This window comes from Acomys russatus, chromosome 1 (genome assembly GCF_903995435.1).
Source record: "Acomys russatus chromosome 1, mAcoRus1.1, whole genome shotgun sequence".
In the NCBI taxonomy this organism is placed as follows: Eukaryota; Metazoa; Chordata; class Mammalia; order Rodentia; family Muridae; genus Acomys; species Acomys russatus.
The window spans coordinates 81,011,924-81,030,916 of NC_067137.1; the positions used below are offsets into that span (position 1 = coordinate 81,011,924).

Consider the following 18,993-nt stretch of genomic DNA (forward strand, 5'->3'; position numbering starts at 1 on the left):
GGTGATCAGGTTCCTCTTTTGGTTCCTGAGGTTCTGCTGTGCTCCAGGGGTCTCTGTGCTGACAAGGAGGGATGGGTGCCATGATTCACCCACCCCAGTGAAAAGGAAGGTGAAAAAATCCCCATCACCAAATCCCAGACAGAACCAAGAGATGTGGGATTCAGAACAAAGAGACAGGACACCAAGGCTTCCAGAAAACACTTTTATTTGTGGCAGCACTGACTAGATTGAACTGGTTACAGTTTTAATATGATTTTTGTTTCTTTGTTTCCTACTCACAGCAACATGTCATTGGCTATTTTAAAAGCATAGGGTGAGATTCTGAAAGTGCTAGCATGTAGAGGGCTGCTTGGGTAATGTAGCAAGGTCACATAAGCATTTTGGTAGAGAGCTGGCCACATGGTGATCTCCTTTTCTTCTTCTAAGGTCTTTGGGAAGGCTTGCTAGCCAAGTGCTGAGGCTAAGTGACTGTTAAGTGCTTAGCTCTAAATGGCTAATTTATATAACCCCTTCAAGGCTCAGGGTACATGACAGAAGAGGCAGAAAGAATCTAAGAGCCAACAGAAGCCAAGAGATATCGAACAGTGATCTGGCTGTCGCACACCCGAGAACTCACAGTAGCTATGATTTCCTCTACTCAAGATCCTGTTGACAGGATAGTCCCATGGGGCCTCCCCTCCTAACAGTTACTGCTTGATGGGAGTGGGGGGGGGGTGTATAGTCCCCAGTAGGGTACCCACGTCCTTGTAAGCAAACTCAAAGAAAGTGAACAGAAGAGGAAAAACCTCTGATGTGGGCATGGACAAAAGGATACAAGTGAAGCAGTGATCACTGGGCGAAGAAGGGGGGGAAAAACATTAAAATGAAAAGAATAAAAAAGCCAGACACACTGGCACACACCTTTAAGTCCAGCACTAGGGTCTCAGGAAGACTAAGGTACACGCCAGTCCTGGCTAGATAATGAGACCTTGTCTTAAAATAAAACAAAACCAAAACACCCGGGGGGGGGGGGGGGGGGAGGATTAAATGAAAGATTAAAAAATGTGTATGACTTACAAAACTGAGAAAACAAACCAAATAAAAATATCTTAAGCTGGGTGTGATGGCCAGTGCTTTTCATCTCAGCATTTGGGAGGCAGAGGCAGGTGGCTTTCTGTGCATTTGAGGCAGCTTGGTCTACAGTAATGAGTTCCAGGCCAGCCAAGGCTATTACATAGTGGGACTCTATCTCAAACAAAAGGCAGCAACAACAAAAAATAAAAATTGTCTTTAACTTACGTTCATACTATAGACTCAAAGCCACTTAAAACTCTGTAGCAACTCTTTCTGACAACACAAGTCTTAATTTTCTGACCTAATCTTTTGCCAGACACGGTTCCTAACTGGTTTACTATCTGAAATAGCTTTTCTCAAACATTCTTGCTCACAACCTTCCATTTAACTCAAATGACTTTTAAGATCATTATCCTTAAAAAGCCTTCATCGGAGGTTGGAGGGATGGCTCAGTGGTTAAGAGCACTGGCTGCTTTTCCAAAGGTCCTCAGTTTAATTCCCAGCAACCACATGGTAGCTAACAACCATCTGTAATGGAATCTCATTGATTCCCTCTTGTGTGCATGAAAACAGAGCCCTCATATAATAAATAAATCTTTAAAGAAAAGCCTTCACCAACATCCATGTTTTCTGCTGCTTCTTTGATTGTTCCATGGTACTGAAAATAAAATGGAGGAGCCGGGCGTGGTGGTGCACGCCTTTAATCCCAGCACTCGGGAGGCAGAGGCAGGTGGATCGCTGTGAGTTCGAGGCCAGCCTGGTCTACAAAATGAGTCCAGGACAGCCAAGGCTACACAGAGAAACCCTGTCTCGAAAAACAAAAAAATAAAATAAAATGGAGGGCCTTGTGTGTACATTCATCTGCTCTACAACCCAGCTACGACAATCCTTCTGTTGTGTCTGATTACAGGACTGTCCCTCTGATGTCTCTAGAGCTGACTGTATGTGAAACCTTCACTGATCTTTTCACCAGGAGCCACTATTTAAGCCTTTAAAACTAACCAGCCAGGTATGATGGTCCTTGCCTTTAATCGCAGCACTCAAGGGGCAGAAGCAAGAGCATCTCTGAGTTTAAGGCTAACTTGGTCTAGAGAGGTAGTTTCAGGACAGTTAGAACTATAAAGACAAACCCTGTCTCAAAAAACAAATTATTCAGGCCCTTTAAAGTATTTAGATTAACTTCCTACATTTAGGTTATTTATTTTATCCACAGTAAGCTCCTTAGGCATACATCTTTGAAGGAATGTCATTAAGTAACCCAGATCTAATCCATATCCTGAAATATGCTGTCATTCTAGTTTGAATTATTTGTGAATGAAAAGCATCATTCATGTGGTCCTAGAACTAACAACAAAGTCCAAAAGGGCAAAAGATCATATTGACACCCACAAAGATGCTACAGGGTATGCTCTAAGTAGCAACAACAAAACTGGTTCTGGCTTTTGAACCTAGAGCCCTGTATACATCAGGAAAGCACTCTTAAATCAACACCTGTATCTAAAGTCTGATTACAATCATGTAATCCCCATCACTTCGCCCCTCCCTCCCCCCCCCCCCCCCCCCCCCCCCCCGGCCGAGGAAAACCTCAATCAAAGCAGCTATAGTCAACCTAGCAATCAATTCTGCTTCTCTACATATCCTGATGCTTCTACAAACAAAACGGTTTCCAACAATTTACACACGTATGCACATGCACACATAGCTAACATGGCCGATCTTACTTGCTTAAGGATGAATTAAATTACATACCAGAACCCAAAGTTTTCAGAACATGTAACGAATCCCAGGTCTTTCAGAACTGGAGCACCTTGGTCTTTTCTCACTACAGAAGTCAATGTTATTCTGAAAGACAAAGAGTTCTTTTAATTTTAAGCATGTTTTAAAGATCCAGAACATACACTTATTTATAAAAAATTATTCCGCCCCTGAATACTCTTCAACAATACAAACTTTTTACATCAGAATTTTAGAAGAGTAAAAGGATCAAATAACACACACACACACACACACACACACACACACACACACACACAAATGTTCAGTGTTCTGTGATAAAATATTGAATACTACTAAAAAAAAGTGGAAGCAAGGCATCATAGGGTTTGCACATGAAGTAATTCCCACGACTTGGAGACTGTGAGGCAAAGTCCTTTGAGCCCAGGAATTTTGAGTCTGACATCAGAAAAAAGTGAAACCCTATCTCAAAAAACCAAAACCATGTAGATGGGTACGACATAAATAAATGTCTGTCTGTCTGTCCAGAGCTGAGGAACTGACCATAAGGAGGGGTGCTTGCTGCTAGGCTGATGCCGTGAGACTAAGCCTCAGAGCCTACACGGTAGACAGAGAGAACCAACTGTCCCCAGCTCTCTCCTGACCTCCGTCTATGTACCATGGCACATACACACGAGCCCCTGAAATAAAGACTGGGGGAAAAAGCATTTAAAAAAAAATCTTGATTTAACATTTTAGTAAAAAAAATACCAAACAGGCCAGCTAATTACATTCTCAAAAGAATCTTATGAACTACTCTTTCAAAATAGTTTATTACCACTTATTAAATTTTGATAATTTTGATTCTGTAGAAAATACTAAGTTAGGTTCATAAAATTCATTACAAAGGCACAATTCTATGATATGATGCAATGATCCAGTAAAAAGGTCTCGGGGTTAGTATGTTGATACATTTTTTTTTAAAGGTTTATTTTTATTTATTATGTATACAACATCCTGCCTGCATGTGTGCCCGCCAGCCAGAAGAGGGCGCCAGATCCCATTATAGATGGTTGGGAGCCACCATGTGGTTGCTGGGAATTGAACTCATGGACCTTCGGAAGAGCAGCCCGTGCTCTTAACCGCTGAGCCATCTCTCCAGCCCCCTGTTGATACATTCTTTTGTTGTTTTTGTTTCTGAGACAGGATTTCATTAGGTAGACCAGACTGGCTTCATGGACTAAGCTTACAAAGTTCTGGACAACAGGCATGCATGGGCAGGCGCAGCTGATCTGCGCTCTCTGTGGGCTTTCTCATAGTGTATGTACAGTGAACGTGTGAGGTACTGGGGCTAAAAGGCTGATGATGTCAGGTGTCCTCCTCTATCACTTCCCACTTTTATTTTTTAGGACAGGTTTTCTTGCTAAAACTGTAAGCTCACTGACTGGCTACACCAGCTGGCTAGGGAGGCACCAGGGACCCTCCTGCATCTATCTACTCACTGAGCAATGGAGTTACAGGCATGCCCTGTACCTTTTTTGTTGTTTTGTTCTTTGTTTTTTTGAGACAAGGTTTCTCTGAGTAGCTTTGGCTGTCCTGGGCTTGCTTTGTAGACCAGGCTGGCTTTAAACTCACAGTGATCTGTCTGCCTCTGCCTCCTGAGTGCTGGGATTACAGGTGTGCGCCACTGTGCCTGGCCTGCACCTACCTTTGTATATGCACACCAGTGATTTGAACTAAGGTCCTCATGTTTGTCTGGCAGGACTTTTATCCACTAAGCCATTTCCCCCTGCCTAAATCTATGTATTATTAACAATAAGAGAGTCAGTTAGATTGTAGTATTGAGTTTAAAGATCAACATAGGATGGCAGAACACCTTTAGAAAAGAACGTGTCATAGTACATATAATACAGCGCACCGTAGACGGCAGAGCATATCTCACCACTCCACATGTATGCACATGTATGCAAATACACACACATTTATGTTTATACATATACAGGTGCAAAATGATCAAGAGTGATTGAAAACAGTTGCTGCCTTTTGCAGACAGAGTCTCAAACTAGGGAAGAAACAAGTAATTGTCAAGAAAGTGGGTGAGAAACATGCAAACTGTCCTATAAGGCTACCAAAGTCCTGAGGGGTCAAAAACAAGGCGACCTACTACTGAAGACAGTGGGGGAGACGGTAAGGAAGAGTCTAAGGAAGTACGTTTTTGGTAAGCCAAAATGTCATGTTCTGTGTAGCAAAATGTTTTCATGTGGCAATGCCTCAACTACTCCCATATAAAAACTTCTGAGAGAAGAAGCTACTGTATGTGCGGCTTGACTATGAAAGCTCTGCCAGGCGCAGTGGGGACAAACCTGCAAACTTCACCAGCTAAGAAGCTGAGGCAGGAGACACTTCAGGGTCTTGAGTTCTGGGCCTGCCCAGGGAACACAGTAAAACATGGTCTAAGCAGGGAGGGAAATAAAAGCAACTCTATTTGAATAAACAGCAGCAGCAACAACAAACTCACAGCAAGTTTTTCTCATTATCACTTCTGAAAATATACTCCATAAGAGTCAGAGCTGTAAAACACCAAAACGCCTCAAAATTTTAGCCACTAGTATTGATTCTTAGGCACCACATTTTAGAAAGCGCACGTGACTTATCATGGCAATCACAAACAAGTAACAGGAAAGCTGTCACAAACTAATAAGCATCGGGCTGAAAGAACAGTTCACTGGAGGTCTCCTGCCTGTCATGCTGCCCAGGGGCCTGCATTCAATCCCAGTATAAGTAAAAATTTACATCATGATTCACCTATCCCAGATATCCATGGAACGTACTTTATAGAGAAACTACTTCTGAGGTTCCTAATGTTTTTCTTAGTAAAAAAAATTAACAAAATGAACACAACTTAGCTTTAAAAGAAAAATCACCTTAAAAAGTATTCTGGACAGTCATTCATTTTTTCTTCCTCCTATCTGATTGTATTTTCCTGTATTTCTTTACGGGATTTTATTCAATTCCTTCACCGATTTAGATTATATTTTCCTGCATTTCTTTGAAGGGTTTATTTTCCTCTTTTAAGGTCTCTATCATTTTCATAACCTCAGATTTAAGATGGTTTTCTCAAACTTCAGTTGTGAAAGTATTTCCAGGGCTTGCTGTGGTAGGATGGCCCTGGGTTTTGTTTACTGTGTTCTTACACTGACTGACCTCCAGCCATTTAGTTGTCTATGTGTCAGCAGGCCTGGTGGTTCTTGATGGTAGTAGGTCTCTGGCATTGCAGGTAGAGCTGGTGGTCCCAGATGCCAGCAGGGAGCTCTGATGGTTGCCAGTCTCTGGGATTGCAGGTAAGATGGGGCTTGGTAGTTCTTTATGGCTGCTTGTCTCTGACGGTTGCTGATCTTTCCATTACGTAATAACTAAAACATTAAATGTATAGAGCAAGGAAAAAATATTAAAAACCCCAAACCCAAAAAAGAGAAGAAAAGAAAAAAAGCCAGGCATGGTGGGACACACCTGTAATCTCAGCACTTGGGGAGGTAGAGGCAGGCAGATCTCTGAGTTCAAGGCCAGCCTGGTCTACAAACATAGTCCAGGACAGCCAAAGGAGACAACCCCTCCTCTGTCCCCCAAAAGTATATATCCACAAGGGTTAAGGGCTGACTAATGTATAAAGGGAGACTTATCAGAATTATTCCAGACTTCTCAAGAGAGACTTTAAGAGCCAGAAGGGCCTGGGCAGAGGTCTTACAGACTCGAAGAGACCACAGATGCCAGCCCAGACTACTATACCTAGCAAAAATTTCAATCACCACAGACGGAGAAAACAAGATATTCCATAACAAAACCAAATTTAAACATTATCGTTTCACTAACCCAGCCCTACAGAGGAAACTAGAAGGAAAACTAGTGCAAAGGTAACTACATCAAAAAAACAAAACAAAACAAAACAAAAAACCAGGAACTAATTTCACACCACAAAAAACAAAAGGGAAGTACTCACATGCATACTACCACCACCAGTATCAAAATGACAGGAATCAACAATCACTAGTTATTAATATCTCTCAACATCTATGGACTCAATTCCCCAATAAAGAGAGACAAGTTAACAGAGTAGATACAAAAAGAGGAGAAACTGTGGGCAGGGCCATCTCAGTGACAAGCTGGAGACTTAAGTCAGGGTAGGCTTCTGGGAGGATGAGGGGGACTCTCATAGAGACTCCTAGTAGCAGGAGTCATGGAGACTGAAAATGCCACCCTCTAACAAGACAAGACTCTTAATAGAGAGAAGGGAGCACCAACCCACCCACAAAAACTTCAACCCCAAATTTACCCTGTTTTCAACTGCAGGGATAAAGATAGAGCAGAGATTGAGGGAATGTCTAACCAATGCCTGGCCCAACCCAAGACCAACCCCATGGGAGAGAGCCAACCCCGACCCTATTAAGAATACTTCACTATGCTTGGCAGATAGGAGCCTAGCAGAGCTGTCTTCTGAGAGACTCCACTCAGCAGAGGTTCGAAACAGATGCACAGGGAGTCTTGTGGAAAAGTGGGGGGAAGGAGCTAAAGATCTGAAGGTGACAGGAGCTCCACAAGAAGACCAGAGCTAACTAATCAGGGCCCAGAGGGGCTGTGGAGACTACAGCACCAACCAAGGACCATGCATGGACTGGACCTAGGCCCCTACACAGATGTACTCGATGAGCAGCTCAGGCTTCACGTGGGTCCTTCTAGTAAGAGGAGGGGTGGGGTGGCTGTTCATGTATGGCATGGACTCTGTTGTCAATTTTTTGATCACTTCCCCCTGGAGGGACTGTCTTGATGTGACTTGATTAGCTGGGACAGACAGTAGGAGGGGAAATCCCCTTTTGTGAGGAGTAGGGGAAGGGGGGTAAGGGAGAGGGAGGGAGAGGGGGGACTATGACTAAGATCTAAAGTAAATAAATTAATAATTAAAAAAAAAAAAAGGCATCGTGAATCTTGTGAGTATAGAATAAACTTTATTATACTTTGGCAGACAGATTGCAAGAGCTTTTTGTTTTATTTTTCATTAATTTTCCAATGTACACTGGCATTAATTATGTATGTCTAAAACTTGACACCCTATGCCCACCCTCAACAGGGTTTCTGTGTAGCCTGGCTGTCCTGGACTAGCTTTGTAGACCAGGCTGGCCTCAAATTTACAGAGAGCCACCTACCCCCGTTTCTGGAGTGCTGGGATTATAGGCATGCACCACCATGCCTGCCCTCACTTCTCTTAAAATAGAAAATGACAACAGAAAACAAAAAGTCTTCAATCCTAAGCACTCACTAATCAGACTGACCTTTCCCAACAGGCTTTTAAATCAGGATGGGGGGGTTGTTTCAAATCATGAACACATTCAGATTCTGACTTATGACATCAAGTGTCTAAAAGTTCAGACGGAAAAGCTGGACAGGGTGGTGTTGTGAAGCTGAGGCAGGGACGTGTGAGCTCAAGGTCAACCTTGGCTACCTCCATACTTGAAAGCCAGGACAAGGTCAGACCATCTTGAATTAGCAAAATCCTGTCTCCAATGTCCAGAAAGAAGAACACTCCAAATAGGTGAACTTAAACACAGCCGATGCCCTTGTCGGGGGATTTTTTTTTTTTTCCAGGAATAACACCAGGAAGCCAATTAAACTGACTCATTTGAAAGCCTGAACAAAACACCTTTCAACAACCACTCCCACAGCCTAGTATTTAGCTGAGGTCTACAGAAAACCTCCCCGCACACACCTGCTCCGATTCACAACATATCAACAGACATTAGGACTCACCTCTGTGATACTTTGTGCTGTCAAGGAGGGTGTCTGTTTTCTTCAGCACAACTCTAAAATAACAAACGAAAATCCTTGGTGAATTGTGTACTCAACTATTTTCTAGTTTTGAGCATTACTAAAACCAAGCAGTAAGACTGAAAACAAATAGTTATGACTTAGTAGAACTGGCAAGACACTTCACAATCTTAATAACTAGTTTTTGTCTCATTTAACAAGGCAAGATGCTAACGACTGGTCTACCTGGTCGGGAGAATCCTTTCATCCAAGAAATTTTCGGTCCTTCTAGAACCACAACCACTTTCTTTGGGGGAAAAAAAAAAACAATAACAACAACATAGTATAGGCTTCAGGCAGTGACAAGAGGCGCTTGTCTAAGGTCACAGTGGCAGCAGCGTCTGTTCTGGCAGGTACATTCCTCAGCATTCCGAAAGCCAGAGTTTCCATGCTTCCTCATAGTTTCACGGTTGGAGGAAATACTTCTTCTCTCCACGCAAGACGCTTCTAGAAGCCACACCTCCTCCGCCTTAACGAAGGAGGCTGCCACCTTAAGCCCCCTGGCGTCTTGGACAGCAAGTCAGTTTCCGAAACGCATTTCAAGGGGGAGAAAAGGTTGTTCCGAGAGGAACGGTGTCTGTCAAAGTTCTCCATCAGGAGAGCCTGAGGAGGCTACACGTGCGCCCCCTCCCCGGCCTCGCCCCCTTCCTCACAGCCACCTCCCTCCCCCCGCCCCCTATCCACGCTCCGCCGCCGGACAGCTGCTCCATGGCTGCCCTCGCTTCCGGTGCTCAGAGAGCTGCGCCACCCCGAGGCCACCCGGTACCCGGAGTTTTCAACAGGCTTCTCGGCCGACTCCGCGACTCCACCACCGCTCGCTAAGCGTTGTCCTGGAGCGAATGGTAAGCCGGTGCCGCGCAGAAACAAACCTACCGGAGAGACTCCGCTCCCTTCCCTCCAGACACAGAAAATGGGATAAGAGATGCGGCTGCTGCTGCCGGGACAAAATGGCGCCGGGAAACCGGTTAAGCGCAGGCGCCTGGGGAAGACCCGGCTCCGCCCCCGTGCAAAACCCTGGCCGCAGTTCTGGATTCGGTTTCCATGGGACACGCCACTGCCCAATCCTCGTGCGGAACTGCTCTTCCTGACCCCTCCGCTCTCCAATCAGTGCTCAGCCAAGCACATCCGGAGTCCGCTCCTCCAATCAATTTTTTGGGTTCTCTTACTCAACCCCCTGTCCTCCAATAACGTGAGCCTTCGGGTCCAGCCAATCAGAAGTGGGGGATTTCCTACCTGCTGTTTTCCGCACCAATCATGGAAGTTTCACAGCCACATCCAATGAGAAAGGCAGACAGCGAGCCCCTATCCGAAGCTGTTCGGCGTCATGGTCGGCCAATAGGAGTTCGTGTAGAAGCGAGTCTGCTCAACAGCTTGTTATTTGGTGGATTGTGGCAGTAAATCGGGGCGAGTGGGGGAACCCGGCGCAGGAACTGCCGCTGCGGCCGGGAGCGGTGCTGCCCGGACGGGGGCCCACGGCGGTCAGTGGGGCGGCGGACTGGAGAGCTGACAGCGCTCTGCACCCGCAGTAGGTAGGTGGGCAGCGGGACAGCGGGGGCCGCTGAATGGGCGAAGCGGCGGGAGCAGCTGCTGCCGTGATGGGGTCCCGGTGCAGTTGGGAGCTCCGCAAGAGGGGAGGGGGGGATGCAGGGCGCGCTGTGCCCCGGGCGCCGGGCAGCGATCGTGTCCCGGAGCCGCGGCGGCAACTGCGGGCACGGTCGCCTCTCTGGGAAAATGGCTGTGGGGCTGGCCGCGCCGCTAAGTTTGCTCGGGAGGAGCGGGCTGCCGGGGAAACCGGCCCCCAACTCCGCTGCGCATCTTCGGAGGGGACTAGCGGCAGGACCGCGGGGTTCGTGGGGGGGCTCCCCGCGCCTCTCCAGGCTCTACAAAAAGTTGAGGCGGGCGCGGGAGGAGGCGGCCGCTGCGGCGGTGCGGCTCGCTCCCCTCCCACACCCTGTCCTGCCGCCTCCCCGCCCCGCGCCTCCCCCGCCGGGTCCCCCCCGTGCACGCCGGCCGCCGCCGCCGCAGGCCGCCGCCCCTGCCCCCCGGGTGAAGGAGCGCTTCTCCTTCCTGACATGGTGCAGAGCGGAGGCAGGAGAGCAATGGCGCCGTGACACTCCGTTGCTGCCGCCGCCGCGGGCCGGGCCGGGGCGGGCCAAGGGGGCCGAGCGGCGGAGGCGGGGCGCGCGCTAGTGTCGGGGCCCGTAGGGGCGCGGACCCGCGAGGCCGGGGCGCAGAGCTCCGACTGGCCGGCGAGGCGGGGGCGCGGTGGGCCGTCCGGCCGCGCAGGGGCGGAACGCACTGCCCTTTGGCGCGCGGGGGGCTCCGCTCACTGTCCACCGCGCTGTGGATGCCCGACGCGGACCCCGGGGGCCCGCGGCGCTCGGCCCCTCCCCGCCTGCATTTGTTTACTTTCTTTCCCCGTCGCACCCCGCCTTGGACTGATCCTCTGTCTCTCTTTCCCTTCAACTGGGCTCTAGTGCCCAGGGATAGAACTCGTGGAAGCTGGAACCCCACAGGTCACCAGTCAAGATGAAGGTAAGTGCAGCTAACTCTTCTTCGTTGCCCTGTCCCATGGAAGCTGCCCATCCGGAGCCTGCAGTTGTGGAATGGCAGCTTTTTGTTACTCAAAATTGAGTTCTCTACTAAGAAGCACTTTCAGGAAAATGACGTGTGAATGGGTGAGATAGGGGTAGGTGTGTGTGTGTGTGTGTGTGTGTGTGTGTAAGTGTAAATACAGGCAGTTCTGCTTTTCCTTGCAGTTGCACTTTGGAAAGGTCGGTGCAGCCTTTCGATTTCCAAACACTTCTGTGTGCACGGTTGAAGAAGTAAAGCTTTTGTCTTGCTTTATTTAGTTTTTGGAAAGATTTGGTATTTAGTTTTGTTTTTGTTTTCTTAAAATATATATACTTCCCCCTTTTCACTACCAATACTGTTTTCTAAAAGAAATGATGTGTAACTTCAGGAAGGAAGATAGTTTTGAGTATTTCTTCTTGGGATAAAGTAAACTGAGGTGATGACTAGGTTGCTTAGTTCAGTTTTCATAATTTATATCTTAAGACATACAAGTATTTTGTGTACTTTTTGAAACTTCCTAGTCTTACAAACATCACAAGACTGTTTGTTTAGAAGAAAAGGAAGCTTTCATAACATTCGTCAGAATGCCTTAGGATACTGTAGCCCTTGTTTGTTTCTGGTCAGATACTTAGTAAAAAGTATTTCTTCTCATTTTCTTTTCTTTTTAAGTGGTCTGACATTTCAAAGTACATGATCTGTGTTGTATTTACCGTTGTGGGGTGTGTGTGTGTGTGTGTGTGTGTGTGTGTGTGTGTGTGTGTGTGTGTGTGTGTGTTTGTGTAATTTATAGCGAATTAATACTTTGGTTTCACTTGTTGAGACAGTATCCTATAGCCCAGGTTGGCCTGGAACTCGCTATGTGGTAGTTCAAGGTAAGCCGTGAACTACTGCTGGTCTCCTTGCTACTTTCCAAGTGCTGGGAGGGCAGGCTCGCACCACCACACCAGACTCTGTTTAAGTATATTACTTTCTGAAATTATCAAACTTACTCTTGTTTCCTTATTTTGGAGTAAAAACTCCTTTTAACATTACTTGGGAAGATGAAAAATTATTTTGTACTTAAAAATATTTAGCTAAAGTATACATTTATGTCTTTGCACTTACATTGTTTAGTTGAAGTGTTTGAATACATACAGCTTTTGAAATAGGTAAAATGACTGAGAGCAATCATGTTACTGTCAAGATTAGAATGAATTGTAAGTGGAAGTTTCTTACATATTTCAATGTACAATTCTGATCATGACCATTTCCTGTAAGCGAGCATTTCCTAGTAAAAAAAACTTTTAAAAGTATATTGAGAAGATTAATGTTGTAAACTAGATTTGCCTGTAGTTTTTAGCTATCAGTTTCATCAGTTTAATTACTTAAGCCTTTCAAACTCAGCCTTCAGCCAGTGCATTTCGGAAAGAGTTTACTTGGTTTCTTGTCTGTAGAGATACATTGTATCAAAAGATAATGCCATAGCCATTGTTGTTGGCCCTGGCCTGTAACCCCAGCATTTAGGAAGCAGAGACAGCTTGCACCTTGTCTCAGAAACTCAAAACACACAAAAAAGTTGTTGCCTTCGTTCATAATCTGTCTCACTAAATGTTTAATTATTTATTGCCAATATTAACTTTCTAGCAATATTTCTTTTTAAACTAGAAAACAATTAACTGGAGGCCCCAAAGTAACAAAATTTAGGAGACATTTAATAGAAACACATTTCCTCTTTTTTATTTTTCTATTTTGTATATATTAAGTTGTAGTTTTGGTTGTTGTTGTTTTGTTTTGTTTTATTTTGTTTGTTTTTTTAGGTTTTAAGAGACAGGGTTTCTCTGTGTAACAGCCCTGGCTGTCCTAGACTTTTAGATCTGTCTGGCTTTGAACTCACAGAGATCCACCTTCCTCTGCCTCCTTGAGTGCTGGGATTAACCACCACGTCTGGCTAATTGTAGAGTTTCTTAAAACATGTTGTATCTGAAAAAGAAAAATTCATTTTTTTTTCCTGCTGGCAGTTTCCAGTTATGGCGTTTATGGCATCAGGAAATGAGTATATAAACGGAAATAGTGTTAAGGTGTTTACTTTAGGAGTACTTTCTAAATTATCACTGTTATTAAGCAAATAATTTTAATGTCCTTGTGACTTTATTTATTTATTTTGTTATGTTTTGTTTTTTGAGACAGGGTTTCCCTGCAGCCCTGGCTATCCTTGACTCACTTTGTCGACTAGGCTGGCCTCAAACCCACAGAGATCCACCTGCCTCTGCCTCCTGAGTGCTGGGATGAAAGGCCACCATGCCCAGCCCTGTCCTTGTGACTTTGAATGTAGAGCCTTTTGATGCTAGTAGAGGTAGGATGAAGGACAACAGAAGAAGAACTGTGTTGTTCAGAGTTTATGTTCTTTCCTCAGGCGGCAGATGAACCTGCCTACCTGACAGTGGGGACTGACGTCAGTGCCAAGTACCGAGGGGCCTTCTGTGAGGCAAAGATCAAGACTGTGAAAAGGCTGGTGAAAGTTAAGGTAAGATGCTTACAGACTTTTTTTTTTTTTTAAGATTTATTTATTTTAAAGATTTAATTTATGTGTGTGTGTGTATATATATCTATAATATATATATAATATAAAATGTTTTGCTGCATGTATGCCTGCATGTCAGAAGAGGGCACCAGATGTCATTGTAAATGGTTATAAACTACCAACCATGTGGTTGTTGAGGATTGAACTTAGGACCTTAGGAAGGACCTTTTTTTTTTTTTTTAAAGGATTTTATTTGTTTTATGTGAGTGCTCTGTCTACATGTATGCTTGTGCACCAGGAGGAAGGCATTAGAGGGTATAGGTGGTTGTGAGCCACCATGTGGTTGCTGAGAGTTGAACTCAGGACCTCTGGAAGAGGAGCCAGTGCTCTTAACCGCTGAGCCATCTCTACAGCTCTGCTTACAGACTTTTAAGACAACCCAGGGTTTTGTTTATTTGTTTGTTTGTTTGTTTTATCTCTTAGAAAGCAAACAGGTTTCCCTGGTATACTGCAAGTGACAAAAGGCTGGGTTGTAAGGAGAGTCACTTCTGTCCTGCAACAGTTTCTTTAGGTGCATTAAAGAGATTGTAGTCTCTGGTGGCCCAGAGGGAAAGACGTACATTATCAGTCTTTCTATTGAATCAGTGCTGCCAGCAAGTGTCATTGTGTACTACACTTAGAAAGTGTTGTAAAAATTGAAACACAAAGAACTTAAGCTGAGAGAGGAATCCAGAATGCTTTTGTGGAGACACCAAGGTATGATGCTTGGACGATTTGGACTTTTCCTGTTAATGGCAGTGTACATGGGCTATAATTTGGTGTCTCCCCTTCCTTAATCAGATAATGACAGTTTCTGAGATTAGGAAGAACAATACAACAAATTATGTTTTCAAGATAACATTAAAAATGATTCATTGAGTTGAAGGGTGTGTGTGTGTCTTTTTCAGTCAGTTTCTGGTGACCATCCTGCCTTTGCCTCCTGAGTGTTAGGAGTACAGATGTGAGCCACTATGCCTAGCAAAGACATTTGATTTTTAAGACCAGGAAAACAAAGTTAAAGTTAATACATTTTTATAAAATTTGGAAATAGAGAAAAAGTCAGGTGGGTAAATACCCACAACTTTTTAGAAATTTGCTGACATAATCTGGTTCTTGTTTGTTTGTTTGTTATGTTTTGTTTTTTGGTTGTTGTTTATTTATTTTCTTTGTAGCCCAAGATGGCCTCAAACTCAGTATCATTTGAGAATAACTTTGAACTTGGTCCTCTTGCCTCCACCCCTCCCAAGTCCTAGAATGAGCCACCACGCCCGGCTTTTATGGCACTGAGGACTGAACTCAGCTTCATTCATGCTGAGCCACAGCCTAGCTAGCCCTTGTCTGTTGTTGCACGTACTCTCGTAATGTAGGTACAAAAATATCTTAGTGTGTATAAATAACTTTAACATTATAGAACTATAAAATATGTTTTATGAAAGTCTTTGTTAATACTCCAAATATTTCCTACAGGTGTCCATATTTTGTTGTGCCTTTCATAGCATCATTGCTACTATTGTAATCACGTTTCTACAGTTTGAAACATGCTCTGTTCAGTTACATATCAGTTACAAATTGATTTTCTTTCTTTCTTCTTTTTTTTTTTTTTGTTTTGTTTTGTTTTTGTTTTTTTTTTTTTTTTTCAAGACAGGGTTTCTCTGTGTAGCCTTGGCTGTTTTGTAGTCCAGCCTGGCCTTGAACTCACAGTGATCTACCTGCCTCTGCTTCCTTGAGTGCTAAGATTAAAGGGCCACCACTGCCGGGATCATATATGGTTTGTTTTGTTTTGTTTTTTTAAACCAGTGTTAAATTCCACGAGAAGGAGAGAGGGCATCTCAGAGTTTCCATCCGTGATATTTACAGTAGTGTTTCATAGCTAGTGGTCACTCAGTGTGTTGAATGGGTGAATGATTCAATGAATAAACGAATGTGCTAGACCATTGGTTCTCAAATTGTGGTTCCCAGGCCAAGAGCATTAGCCCCACATAGGAATTTGCTGAAAATGAAGCTCCTCAGGATTATATCTCAAAGACTATGAATGAAAACCTCTGGGAGTAAATTAGCAAGCCTTTCAAATACAATTAAGGTTTAGGAGTCCTTGGTCTCAGCAACCGCGACTCATCCAGTCAGCAGACCCAGGTGTGGATCTGCTAGTAGAACCTGAGGGTTAGGGTGCAGGTTTGACATTTTTATCTTCTTTATTGCATGTAGCCTTTGACTTCGTAAACTATAAAATTGGACCTCTGAATATTTGAGATTCATTGACAGTGTTAGTCATATATATATGTATGTGTGTATATATATATATATATATATATATATATATTTGTTGCTTATTTAAAATAATACAGTAATTGTTTTAGGCTGTCTCACACCCTCATTACCTAGAATTTGAGTTTCTGTGCTCTGACATTTCCTTGTATGTGTGGTAGGAGGGAAGGAGCAAGAACGTTAGAGAGGGTGCTTCATTGTAACTGAATTGCTTCTAATTATCATAAGACTCTGTGGTGCTTGTTTTGTTTTGCTTTTGAGACAGGGTCTCTATGTAACTTTGAGTGTCTTGGAACTCGCAGTGTAGACCAGGCTGGCCTTTCTCTGCCTGCCAAGTGCTGGGATTAAAGGTGTGCACCACCACAAGCAGCCTCATGAGGCTTAAGGACCACAAGAGCTCTGTTTTTGAGTAGACAATAAAAATGGAAGGTTTTAAAAAATATTTTTGCGACAATTAAAACCTTTTATGCGTTGAATAAGTGCACTAGAAGCAATTTTACATTTTTATGGTATTGCTGGATTATAAATCTATAGTTTGTTCATTTGGCGAGCAGTTATTAAATGGCTGTAATACACACTGACACTTGCTAACTACAAGGGAAATAGTAATGAAAGAAGGCTGCAGCCCTCAAGGAGCTCATAGTTAATGAGAAAGAGAATAAACATAAATATGAGCCAGTGTAATAACTGTTACGCCAGAGGTAACCACAGGGTATTAAGGAGGCATCTGCAGGGTTACTATAGATGCATTGTTTAAGCAGTAATTTGCAGGTTGTTTTGTTTTCCAGGTACTTCTGAAACAGGATAACACAACACAGTTGGTGCAAGATGACCAAGTAAAAGGCCCTTTAAGAGTACGTATGTGAACAGTTCAGAATCAAAAATAGTGAATCACAGGCAAATGCCATAATTTGTCAAACTTTATTTGTACATACACCTGAATTTATATATGAATGTTAATCAGAAAACGAAATACAAATGATACAATAGTGTAAGTTATGATATTGCTGTGGCTCTTTTAAGAACATCACACGTAGCTGGATAAGATTTAATTTGCTTTTGTTTTGAGTTTAGTTTTTATTTTTTTAGATTTATTTATTTTATTTATTGTATATGAGTGCTTTATCTGCAGAAGAAGGCATCAGATAACATTATAGATGGTTGTGAGCCACCATGTGGTTGCTGGGAATTGACCTCAGGACTTATGGAAGAGCAGGCGGCGCCCTTAACCACTGAACCACCTCTCCAGCCCCTGAGTTCAGTTTTTTTCCACAGCCTTATAGCCCAGGCTGTCCTAACACTGTAGCACAGACCTCTGACCCTCGCGCTGGGATCACAGGTCCACAGCCGTGTGCCTGGCTGACAGTAGTTTCCCACATAGAAGGTTGCTGTGCTTTCCCTTGCCTTTTGTTTTGGGTCTGTGGACTGAATATTTGCATTCATATATACTTATATCTTGCTTGCTTGTTTGTTTGTTTTGAGACAGGGTCTCACCATGTAGTCCTGGCAATTGCTGTGTAGACCAGGCTGGACTTGAACTCCCAGAGATCTACCTGTGGAGTGTGCTGCCATGCCCAATTTAAACATACTACTTTTTTTTGTTTATTTGTTTTTTTTTGTTGTTGTTGTTTTGTTTTTTGTTTTTCGAGACAGGGTTTCTCTGTGTAGCTTTGGCTGTCCTGGACTCACATTGTAGACTAGGCTGGCCTCGAACTCACAGGGATCATCCACTTGCCTCTGCCTCCCAAGTGCTGGGATTAAAGGTGTGCGCCACCACTGCCCGGCCTTTTTTTTTTAAACATTGTTAAAGTATTTAAGATGATGTCTGTGACATGCCAAATATAAACTTTTCTGTTCCTGTGATTTATCATATAGTTTATATTTCTTTCATTATTCAATTTAATGAAAAGCAATATTATGTTGTCTATTCATTTCTGACTTTGTTTATGTAGTTAAGTCTCTGTTATGTTGAAGTACCACTTTGGTTAGTATCTGATATACAGAGGTCTGGAAGCTGAACCAAAGTTAGCTGGATTCTTCCTCTCCAGTTAAACCTTTATCTGAAAGGTCCCTTAAATACGAGTGCCGAATTCCATACTCAGTATTTTGGTGAAAGAAAACAAACTATTTTTGTTGTTTTATGGTTTGACATTTGTTATATTTGAGCCCATTGTCACTACTACAACGTGGGGAGCAACCTCTGAAGTAAGTTTTTTTTTTTTTTAGTCAGGATTTGAATCCGGACTCTGCAAATTGTCTTTTCAATTTGTAACTACAACTAACAACTCCCTTACTTATGCCAAAGAACTCTGGGCCTCAAATTATATGATGAAGATACAAACATCGTAACAAGTAATTCTGCCTCATTGTAGCTTATGTGTTTATGGAATGTTTCTTACTCAGATCCTAAAGTTGATGGTGATGGTTTGGTCTGTGTTTAAATCTTGTAAGAAAATTTGGGTTTTGTGTTTTAGGTCGGGGCTATTGTTGAAACAAGGACATCTGATGGATCCTTCCAGGAAGCTATTATCAGCAAGCTGACAGATGCTAGTTGGTATACTGTGGGTAAGTAGTAACTTTACACATAGCTTTGACTGGAGGCATGTATTCCTCTACATTATAAATACACTGACGTACATGTTGGCAGGAAACACCCATGAATTTACTGGCTACAGCTAGCTAAAACCGTACTGATGTTGAGCTGGGCGCAGGTGTCATTTAGATTACTTTGGCCGTTTTAATCTTTGACCTAAGAGGACTTCTGTTACAGCTTACTTGGACATTTTGTCTTCAAGAAAGCAGTATTTTTTTCTCTTCATAAGACGGTATCATAATGTTATTTCTGTAATTGCACTTAAGAGTGCACAGGTGTTGCTGCCACTTGCTGCACAAGGGTAATGTATGCGTCACTGCAGAATATAAAGATGGAACAAGTGCTGCCACCGTAGATTTAATGTACAAATTTGTGCTGGCTTTAAAAAAAAAAAAAGCGA

The 18,993-nt window shown here is 43.5% G+C and overlaps 1 protein-coding gene across 2 annotated transcripts in view; it reads left to right on the top strand.

Annotated features, from left to right (window-relative positions):
• Window positions 1-18,993, top strand: part of Arid4a (AT-rich interaction domain 4A) — a 112,064-nt gene that overhangs the window by 23,748 nt on the left and 69,323 nt on the right. Inside the window, exons 1-5 of one of the 2 annotated variants that reach the window (XM_051147194.1) lie at window positions 9,885-10,151; window positions 11,100-11,157; window positions 13,589-13,699; window positions 16,789-16,854; window positions 18,475-18,565. In XM_051147194.1, the coding sequence (XP_051003151.1) occupies window positions 11,152-11,157; window positions 13,589-13,699; window positions 16,789-16,854; window positions 18,475-18,565 (274 nt within the window). In that variant the 5' untranslated portion in view covers window positions 9,885-10,151; window positions 11,100-11,151. Of the gene's footprint in view, window positions 1-9,884; window positions 10,152-11,099; window positions 11,158-13,586; window positions 13,700-16,788; window positions 16,855-18,474; window positions 18,566-18,993 lie in introns of those variants that run through there. The other variant, XM_051147195.1, reaches the window with a different exon arrangement.